The sequence below is a fragment of the Cherax quadricarinatus genome, chromosome 18 (genome assembly GCF_038502225.1).
Source record: "Cherax quadricarinatus isolate ZL_2023a chromosome 18, ASM3850222v1, whole genome shotgun sequence".
NCBI lineage: Eukaryota > Metazoa > Arthropoda > Malacostraca > Decapoda > Parastacidae > Cherax > Cherax quadricarinatus.
The window spans coordinates 36,523,113-36,534,608 of record NC_091309.1 but is presented as its reverse complement, the minus strand read 5'-3'; the positions used below and the strand labels follow the sequence as shown (position 1 = coordinate 36,534,608).

The window sequence follows — 11,496 nt, the reverse complement described above, 5'->3', positions numbered from 1 at the left end:
ATCATAAAACTCCAGAAGGTTTGTGACACAGGATTTGCCTTCCGTGAATCCGTGCTGGTTGGCATTTATACTCCTGTTCCGTTCCAGGTGCTCCACCACTCTCCTCCTGATAATCTTCTCCATAATTTTGCATACTATACACGTCAATGACACAGGTCTATAGTTTAGTGCCTCTTTTCTGTCTCCTTTTTTGAAAATGGGAACTACATTTGCTGTCTGTGTGTGTGTGTGTGTGTGTGTGTGTGAGAGTATGAGTGTGTGTGAGAGTATGAGTGTGTGTGAGAGTATGAGTGTGTGTGTGAGTATGAGTGTGTATGAGTGTGTGTGTGTGTGTGTGTGTGTGCATGTGTGTGTATGAGTTTGTGTACTCACCTATTTGTGGTTGCAGGGGTCGAGTCCTAGCTCCTGGCCCCGAGTTTGTGTATGTGTGTGTGTGTGTGTGTGTGTATGAATTTGTATGTGTGTGTGTGTGTGTGTGTGTGTGTGTGTGTGTGTGTGTGTGTGTGTGTGTGTGTGTGTGTGTGTGTGTGTGTGTGTGAGAGAGAGAGAGAGAGAGACTCAGCAATCAACATTTGCACCAATAACTCACCACAGTTGTGACCGGGTGTGGAAGTGTGAATTGCTCATTACTCTAAAATTTGTTCATGATTGCAGCCATGTATACACGTAAGTAACCATTCTTACAGTATTCATTACCTTGTACCTAGTTCAGCCATCAAAACTTTGGAGCCTGGTCCCTGGACCCATTGTGTACCTCTGTAATCTGTAAATACCTTTGTAACTTGTCATGATTGTGACTAGACCTACCTGGAGTTCATTACCTTTGTAAATTGTGAGTTCATTACCTTTGTAAATTGTGAATTCATTACCTCTGTAACTTGCTCAGCTATCAAAACTTTGAGGCCCAGTCCCTGGACCCATTATGTACCTCTGTAATCTTTTGACTACCGCCCACAGGATGGGTATGGGGTGCATAATAAACATATTAAACTAACTAACTTCCAGCAAGCGTGCATGAGCGTGTTAGATAGGAGTGAATGGAGACGAATGCTACTTGGGACCTGACGATCTGTTGGAGTGTGAGCAGGGTAATATTTAGTGAAGGGATTCAGGGAAACTGGTTATTTTCATATAGTCGGACTTGAGTCCTGGAAATGAGAAGTACAATGCCTGCACTTTAAAACGAGGGGTTTGGGATATTGGCAGTTTGGAGGGATATGTTGTGTATCTTTATACGTATATGCTTCTAAACTGTTGTATTCTGAGCACCTCTGCAAAAGCAGTGATAATGTGTGAGTGTGATGAAAGTGTTGAATGATGATGAAAGTATTTTCTTTTTGGGGATTTTCTTTCTTTTTTGGGTCACCCTGCCTCGGTGGGAGACGGCCGACTTGTTGGAAAAAAAAAAAAAAAAAAAAATTATGAATGACCAACTCCTCTAGGTAGGGAGCCTTGATACCAATGAGGAGTTCTTGACTCAAGGAATTGAACCCATCCTTCCCTTCCTTTGATTGAACTTAAATGCCTCCCATTCATCCAAACCCTGTATGATCTCAATGGGTTTGGTGCTATCCCCAAAGGTAAGATAAGATAAGATAAGATTTCGTTCGGATTTTTAACCCCGGAGGGTTAGCCACCCAGGATAACCCAAGAAAGTCAGTAAAGCATCACTAATGGCCAGGCTAAATTATCTGTAATATAGTTCTTTGTAATCTTACATACCTGAACTTACATTATGATAGGGCAGCATTTCTTGACATTTTAAAGCATATTTATGGTTTCCATAGGAATCTTTTTTTTTATCAACAAACATAAATGTTGCATTGCACATGGTAAGTCAATATAACAAAGTATTCTCAAAATATAATCCTGAAACAAAGTGGCAAAATAGAGACAATATATAAATGATAATACAGTATCTAATACCTAATAATAGTAGGCCCCAGTTGTACTCACGTTTTCGCACTCGCTTCAACAAACATCAAGCCATTCTCTTCAGCAAACTGCTTAGCTTCTTCATATGTAACATCTCTCTGTATTGAAGGTAAAGACATTGAAAATCATAATAAATATTAAGTGATTTAAAAGATGATCTAATATTATCCAGTAGAATGTCTGGACAGTATCTAAACTGTTGTATCTGAGCTCCTCTGCAAAGACAATAATTATGTGTGAATGATGGTGAAAATGTTTCTTTCTAGGGGTCACCCTGCCCCGGAGGGAGACGGTCAACGTGTTAAAAAGAAAAAATTTATCCAAATAGTCTGATTATCATTACAATAAAAAAATTGTGCAAAACCTGTATGGGTCATACTGTGGTGAACTGATGTGTAAAATCAGCATTAGTAGAATTAGGGGTTTGTGCAGGTTTAAATTAATGTCAAAGTTTGTGCTGTAGGTTATATTCTGTTAAAGTCAGTGTGAGTGTGAGTTGTAGGTGGGACTTTCGGCCAAGGTTACTTAAAGCGAGTGTGTGTAGGGTGTTCTAGATGTTAAAAGTGAATTCTGTGTGCTGTCTGATAAGTATCTGAAAACATTCTCTTCCATATTCCTCCTCCCCAATTTGATATCCAATTTTCCTTTATCTAAATCATTTGATACCCTCATCACCTTACTCTTTTCTATCTTCACTTTCAACCTTTACACACACTCACAAACTCATCCACTAACCTTTGCAATTTTTCTTTAGAATCTCCCATAAGCACAGTATCATCAGCAAAAAGCAACTGTGTCAATTCCCATTTTGTATTTCATTCCCCATAATTTAGCAGATGAACAAGGAGGCTTTAGGAAAGGTAGGGGGGTGTGTGGACCAGGTGTTTACAGTGAAACATATAAGTGAACAGTATTTAGATAAGGCTAAAGAGGTCTTTGTGGCATTTATGGATTTGGAAAAGGCGTATGACAGGGTGGATAGGGGGGCAATGTGGCAGATGTTGCAGGTGTATGGTGTAGGAGGTAAGTTACTAAATGCTGTAAAGAGCTTTTATGAGGATAGTGAGGCTCAGATTAGGGTGTGTAGAAGAGAGGGAGAATACTTCCCGGTAAAAGTAGGTCTTAGGCAGGGATGTGTAATGTCACCATGGTTGTTTAATATATTTATAGATGGGGTTGTAAAAGAAGTAAATGCTAGGGTGTTCGGGAGAGGGGTGGGATTAAATTATGGGGAATCAAATTCAAAATGGGAATTGACACAGTTACTTTTTGCTGATGATACTGTGCTTATGGGAGATTCTAAAGAAAAATTGCGAAGGTTAGTGGATGAGTTTGTGAGTGTGTGTAAAGGTTGAAAGTGAAGATAGAAAAGAGTAAGGTGATGAGGGTATCAAATGATTTAGATAAAGAAAAATTGGATATCAAATTGGGAGGAGGAGTATGGAAGAAGTGAATGTTTTCAGATACTTGGGAGTTGACGTGTCGGCGGATGGATTTATGAAGGATGAGGTTAATCATAGAATTGATGAGGGAAAAAAGGTGAGTGGTGCGTTGAGGTATATGTGGAGTCAAAAAACGTTATCTATGGAGGCAAAGAAGGGAATGTATGAAAGTATAGTAGTACCAACACTCTTATATGGATGTGAAGCTTGGGTGGTAAATGCAGCAGCGAGGAGACGGTTGGAGGCAGTGGAGATGTCCTGTCTAAGGGCAATGTGTGGTGTAAATATTATGCAGAAAATTCGGAGTGTGGAAATTAGGAGAAGGTGTGGAGTTAATAAAAGCATTAGTCAGAGGGCAGAAGAGGGGTTGTTGAGGTGGTTTGGTCATTTAGAGAGAATGAATCAAAGTAGAATGACATGGAAAGCATATAAATCTATAGGGGAAGGAAAGAGGGGTAGGGGTCGTCCTCGAAAGGGTTGGAAAGAGGGGGTAAAGGAGGTTTTGTAGGCGAGGGGCTTGGACTTCCAGCAAGCGTGCATGAGCGTGTTAGATAGGAGTGAATGGAGACGAATGATACTTGGGACCTGACGATCTGTTGGAGTGTGAGCAGGGTAATATTTAGTGAAGGGATTCAGGGAAACCGGTTATTTTCAAATAGTCGGACTTGAGTCCTGGAAATGGGAAGTACAATGCCTGCACTTTGAAGGAGTGGTTTGGGATATTGGCAGTTTGGAGGGATATGTTGTGTATCTTTATATGTATATGCTTCTAAACTGTTGTATTCTGGGCACCTCTGCAAAAGCAGGGATAATGTGTGAGTGTGGTGAAAGTGTTGAATGATGATGAAAGTATTTTCTTTTTGGGGATTTTCTTTCTTTTTTGGGTCACCCTGCCTCGGTGGGAGACGACCGACTTGTTGAAAAAAAAAAAAAAAAAAAAAAATAGGAAAGAGGGAAATTATTTCCCAGTAAAAGTAGGCCTTAGACAAGGATGTGTGATGTCACCGTGGTTGTTTAATATATTTATAGATGGGGTTGTAAGAGAAGTAAATGCGAGGGTCTTGACAAGAGGCGTGGAGTTAAAAGATAAAGAATCACACATAAAGTGGGAGTTGTCACAGTTGCTCTTTGCTGATGACACTGTGCTCTTGGGAGATTCTGAAGAGAAGTTGCAGAGATTGGTGGATGAATTTGGTAGGGTGTGCAAAAGAAGAAAATTAAAAGTGAATACAGGAAAGAGTAAGGTTATGAGGGTAACAAAAATATTAGGTGATGAAAGATTGGATATCAGATTGGAGGGAGAGAGTATGGAGGAGGTGAATGTATTCAGATATTTGGGAGTGGACGTGTCAGTGGATGGGTCTATGAAGGATGAGGTGAATCATAGAACTGATGAGGGGAAAAGGGTGAGTGGTGCACTTAGGAGTCTATGGAGACAAAGAACTTTGTCCTTGGAGGCAAAGAGGGGAATGTATGAGAGTATAGTTTTACCAACACTCTTATATGGGTGTGAAGCATGGGTGATGAATGTTGCAGCGAGGAGAAGGCTGGAGTCAGTGGAGATGTCATGTCTGAGGGCAATGTGTGGTGTGAATATAATGCAGAGAATTCGTAGTTTGGAAGTTAGGAGGAGGTGCGGGATTACCAAAACTGTTGTCCAGAGGGCTGAGGAAGGGTTGTTGAGGTGGTTCGGACATGTAGAGAGAATGGAGCGAAACAGAATGACTTCAAGAGTGTATCAGTCTGTAGTGGAAGGAAGGCGGGGTAGGGGTCGGCCTAGGAAAGGTTGGAGGGAGGGGGTAAAGGAGGTTTTGTGTGCGAGGGGCTTGGACTTCCAGCAGGCGTGCGTGAGCGTGTTTGATAGGAGTGAATGGAGACAAATGGTTTTTAATACTTGATGTGCTGTTGGAGTGTGAGCAAAGTAACATTTATGAAGGGGTTCAGGGAAACTGGCAGGCCGGACTTGAGTCCTGGAGATGGGAAGTACAGTGCCTGAACTCTGAAGGAGGGGTGTTAATGTTGCAGTTTAAAAACTGTAGTGTAAAGCACCCTTCTGGCAAGACAGTGATGGAGTGAATGATGGTGAAAGTTTTTCTTTTTCGGGCCACCCTGCCTTGGTGGGAATCGGCCAGTGTGATAATAAAAAAAATAAAAAAATAAATAATAATTTAAACCCACCCCTCTCCCAAACACCCTAGCATTTACTTCTTTTACAACACCATCTATAAATATATTAAACAACCATGGTGACATTAAACATCCCTGTCTAAGACCTACTTTTACTGGGAAGTAGTCTCCCTCTCTTCTACACACCCTAACCTGAGCCTCACTATCCTCATAAAAACTCTTTACAGCATTTAGTAACTTACCACCTATTCCGTACTTGCAACATCTGCCACATTACTCCCCTATCCACTCTATCATATGCCTTTTCTAAATCCATAAATGCAATAAAAACTTCCCTACCTTTATCTAAATACTGTTCACATATATGCTTCAATGTAAACACTTGATCTACACATCCCCTACCCACTCTGAAACCTCCTTGCTCATCCGCAATCCTACATTCTGTCTTACCTCTAATTCTTTCAATCATAACCCTACCGTACACTTTTCCTGGTATACTCAGTAAACTTATTCCTCTATAATATTTACAATCTCTTTTGTCCCCCTTCCCTTTACATAAAGGGACTATACATGCTCTCTGCCAATCCCTAGGTACCTTCCCCTCTTCATACATTAAACAAAAATACCAACCACTCCAACACTATATCCCCCCCTGCGTTTAACATTTCTGTCATGATCCCATCAGTTCCAGCTGCTTTACCCTCTTTCATTCTGCCTAATGCCTCATGCACCTCTCCCACACTCACATCCTGTCCTTCTTCACTCCTAAAAGATGATATACCTCCCCGGCCAGTGCATGAAATTACCGCTTCCCTTTCTTCGTTGACATTTAAAAGTTCCTCAAAATATTCTCGCCATCTACCCATAACCTCCATCTCCCCATCTACTAACTCCCCTATTCTGTTTTTAACTGACAAATCCATTTGTTCTCTAGGCTTTCTTAACTTGTTTAACTCACTCCAAAATTTTTTCTTATTTTCATTAAAATTTCTTGACAGTGCCTCTCTCACCCTATCATCTGCTCTCCTTTTGCACACTCTCACCACTCTCTTCACCTTTATTTTACTCTCCATATACTCGATTCTTCTTATAACACTTCTGCTTTGTAAAAATCTCTCATAAGCTAACTTTTTTCTCTTTTATCACACCCTTTACTTCATCATTCCACCAATCACTCCTCTTTCCTCATGCACCCACCCTCCTATAACCACAAACTTCTGCCCCACATTCTAATACTGCATTTTTAAAACTATTCCAACCCTCTTCCCCCCCCCCCACTACTCATCTTTGCACTAGCCCACCTTTCTGCCAATAGTTGCTTATATCTCACCCGAACTTCCTCCTCACTCAGTTTATACACTTTCACCTCCCTCTTGCTTGTTGTTGCCATTTTCCTCTTTTCCCATCTACCTCTTACTCTAACTGTAGCTACAACTAAATAATGATCCGATATATCAGTTGCCCCTCTACAAACGTGTACATCCTGGAGCCTACCCATGAACCTTTTATCCACCAATACATAATCTAACAAACTATTTTCATTACGTGCTATATCATACCTTGTATATTTATTTATTCTCTTCTTCATAAAATATGTATTACTTATTACCAAACATCTTTCTACACACAGCTCAACTGAAGGCTCCCCATTTTCCTTTACCCCTGGCACCCCAAATTTACCTACTACTTGCTCCACAACATTTTTGCCCACTTTAGCATTAAAATCCCCAACCACAAGTACTCTCACACTTGGTTCAAGACTCCCCATGCATTCACTCAACATTTTCCAAAATCTCTCTCTCTCCTCTACACTTCTCTCTTCTCCAGGTGCATATATGCTTACTATAACCCACTTTTCACATCCAACCTTTATTTTACTCCACATAATCCTTGAATTAATACATTTATATTCCCTCTTTTCCTGCCATAACTTATCCTTCAACAATATTGCTACTCCTTCTTTAGCTCTAACTATTTGGAACCCCTGACCTAATCCCATTTATTCCTCTCCACTGAAACTCTCCCACCCCCTTCAGCTTTGTTTCACTTAAAACCAGGACATCCAGCTTCTTCTCATTCATAACATCCACAATGATCTCTTTCTTATCATTTGCACAACATCCACGCACATTCAGACTTCCCACTTTAACAATTTTCTTCTTATTCTTTTTAGTAATTATTACAGGAAAAGGGGTTACTAGCCCATTGTTCTCGGCATTTTAGTTGACCTTTACAACACGCATGGCTTACGGAGGAAAGATTCTTATTCCACTTCCCCATGGATCTAAAAGGAAAAGTAATAAGACCAAGAACTATTAAAATAAAATCAAAGAAAACTCAGATGAGTGTGTATAAATGAACATGTACATGTATGTGCAGTGTGACCTAAGTGTAAGTAGAAGTAGCAAGACGTACCTGTTATTATTATAATATACACACTTATTTTTGTGCCTACTACATATACAGGACATTAAACTCCAATATCAACCCTCCGCTCAAACTTCTCCTAGACAGATTCAACAGAACACACAGGCATAGCATGAGGCACTAAACACATTTTGACATCCCTCATGTCCGTCTGACATTTTGCAAAAATGCAATGCACATAAAGGGCCCTAAGATCTAGAACATTCTGCCTGAAACAGCAAGAGGTTCCCTGCCCACAAATTAGTTTAGGACCATACTCAAAAATCATCTCATCTCTTAATAACAAACATACCCACACAATGCTAAACCCCAACCAAATTCAAAGTAACTCCCCCAAATACGTACTTTATTATCCCTTAACTGTTAAACCATTGTTACAAACTTATAAATGTATGTTTGTATCACTAATTGTACTACCTCATATTAATAATAGTGAAATACATATAGAATATTTGTATTCTACCACTGTAAAAGAACTTAATTACGTACTTAAAAATGTAAGATTGTCATAAACTGTACTACCTCCTATTAATAATAGAGCTGAAATATTGACTATTGTATTCTACCACTCTTCACCTGTCTAGACTTAAGTAGTCTATAAGTATTAGGTTAAGTCTGCCTGAAATGCCTCAGCACAATAGTGGCTTTCTTTGCTCCAATCATATTATGATATGTAAACACACGTTGTAACCTTAACCCTTTGACTGTTGCAGGCCCCCTTCTGAAACTGTCATTCTATGTCGTTAAAATTTTGAAAAAAAAAAAAAAAAAAAAAAAAAAAAAAAAAAAAAAAAAAAAAAAAAAAAAAAAAAAAAAAAAAAAAAAAAAAAAAAAAAAAAAAAAAAAAAAAATTATGAAATGATAGAGAATCTTTTCCCGATGGTAATGACGCCAAAAGTTCGAAATTTGGTCAAAAACTCACGGAATTACGCTCCCGCAAAGTTAGCAGTCACGGCGACATATGCGTATCGGCGATTTCGCCAATTTTGAGCCCTGTTTTCAGCCAATTCCGTTGTTCCAGTTGACCAAACTCATAGCTATTTCTTTATAACTACATTTTATCTATCAAATGAGTACAAGAAATCGCCCTTTTACCAATTTGAACTACCCAATATAGTGGTCAGAAATTGGCAATTTGGCCAATTTCACGCAAATTAAAAAAGATGTCAATTTCAAAATAGGGTCCAGAATAAACAAGGTAGACATTCTTGGCGCTAAAATAACATATCCTCTGTTCATTAATCACATCTCTAGGCCCCTCTTATATTATTATTGCTTTCTATTTTGATTTTTTATTCATACAATAAAATACAAAATTTACTGTTATGCAGACTACTGCATTATTGTAAAAATGGTATAAATAATATCAGTGCACTAGTGAAAGAATATTAGACTCCCCAGTTGACGTGTATTGGAAGTGTGGTGTGATTTGTTTACTCCTGAACATTGGTAAAAATCGAACATCTCTGCTACTTTGACTCAGTTTCAAGGTCGTTTTCATTGTCTAAGTAATGAAAATCATCTCTATTTCTGTAATATGCTTTCCATTTTATCACCTAAGACCATGAAAACGCGAATACAGCAATAAATACTATACGAAAATACACCTCAAAGTCGGCGTTTTAATCCAAAAAAAAATTATTTTTTTTTTCTTATTACACAGTGTGCTGCAGGATTTTTTTTATGTGGTGCACACTGACCACACAGACTCATTCTCTCACATGTGGGCCTACCAGCTTTCTCCCGCTTGATTTGAAGCCGCTAGAATTATTGAGTATATATGTCAGAAACAGTGGCACGTAAGACGTATTTATACGGCGTAAACAGTCAAAGGGTTAACAAAGATATAAATATTTTATTTTATTTTTTTATTTACAGTTATAGTTCAATAAACATTGAAGTTCAAGGACTTAAAAGTACAATTAATTCAGCCAATTTTGCCCAGTATACGAGTTCATTCGAGGGGTTTCGTGCATATCAAGTACAATGAGATATGGAGTCTTATTTCTGGATATAATAATAATAATAATAATAATAATAATAATAATAATTATAATAATAATAATAATCCCATGTATTCAGATATTTGGGAGTGGACGTGTCAGCGGATGGGTCTATGAAGGATGAGGTGAATCATAGAATTGATGAGGGGAAAAGGGTGAGTGGTGCACTTAGGAGTCTATGGAGACAAAGAACTTTGTCCTTGGAGGCAAAGAGGGGAATGTATGAGAGTATAGTTTTACCAACACTCTTATATGGGTGTGAAGCATGGGTGATGAATGTTGCAGCGAGGAGAAGGCTGGAGGCAGTGGAGATGTCATGTCTGAGGGCAATGTGTGGTGTGAATATAATGCAGAGAATTCGTAGTTTGGAAGTTAGGAGGAGGTGCGGGATTACCAAAACTGTTGTCCAGAGGGCTGAGGAAGGGTTGTTGAGGTGGTTCGGACATGTAGAGAGAATGGAGCGAAACAGAATGACTTCAAGAGTGTATCAGTCTGTAGTGGAAGGAAGACGGGGTAGGGGTCAGCCTAGGAAAGGTTGGAGGGAAGAGGTAAAGGAGGTTTTGTGTGCGAGGGGCTTGGACTTCCAGCAGGCGTGCGTGAGCGTGTTTGATAGGAGTGAATGGAGACGAATGGTTTTTAATACTTGACGTGCTGTTGGAGTGTGAGCAAAGTAACATTTATGAAGGGGTTCAGGGAAACCGGCAGGCCGGACTTGAGTCCTGGAGATGGGAAGTACAGTGCCTGCACTCTGAAGGAGGGGTGTTAATGTTGCAGTTTAAAAACTGTAGTGTAAAGCACCCTTCTGGCAAGACAGTGATGGAGTGAATGATGGTGAAAGTTTTTCTTTTTCGGGCCACCCTGCCTTGGTGGGAATCGGCCAGTGTGATAATAAAAAATAATAATAATAATAATAATTATTTATGGCTCTACAGGAAAGTGGAACAGAATTCTTCCTCTGTAAGCCATGTGTGTCGTAAGAGGCAACTAAAATTCCAGGAGCAAGGGGCTAGTAACCCCTTCTCCTGTATATATTACAGTGGACCCCCTCATAACGTTGGCATCGTATAGTGTTAAATCCGCATAGCGATACATTTTATCGCTAAAATTTTACCTCGCATAGTGTTAAAAAATTCGCTCAACGCGATTCGTCCGAGACACGTCCATGCGGCCTGAGCCAGCCTCACTTGTTCTGCCACTGGCATTGTTTACAAGCCAGCCTCTGCGGTAACATTCAAGCATACAATCGGAACATTTCGTATTATTACAGCCTTTTTATAGTGATTTCACCTGAAAAATAAGTGACCATGGGCCCCAAGAAAGCTTCTAGTGCCAACCCTACAGGTATAAGGGTGAGAATTACTATGGAGATGAGGAAAGAGATCATTGCTAAGTATGAAAGTCGAGTGCGTGTCTCCGAGCTGGCCAGGTTGTATAGTAAACCAAAATCAACCATCGCTTCTATTGTGTCCAAGAGAACGGCAATCAAGGAAGCTGTCCTTGCCAGAGGTTTAACTGTGCTTTCGAAACAGAGATCGCAAGTGATAGAAGATGTTGAGAGACTG

At 39.6% G+C, this 11,496-nt stretch overlaps 1 protein-coding gene across 2 annotated transcripts in view; it reads right to left on the bottom strand.

Moving 5' to 3' along the window:
- The window catches only part of Rab14 (RAS oncogene family member Rab14), an 88,263-nt gene that overhangs the window by 51,772 nt on the left and 24,995 nt on the right, over positions 1 to 11,496 (bottom strand). For both annotated transcript variants that reach the window (XM_053777816.2, XM_070086415.1), the window contains exon 5: positions 1,957 to 2,033. In XM_053777816.2, coding sequence (XP_053633791.1) covers positions 1,957 to 2,033 — 77 coding nt within the window. The remainder of the gene's footprint in view (positions 1 to 1,956; positions 2,034 to 11,496) is intronic.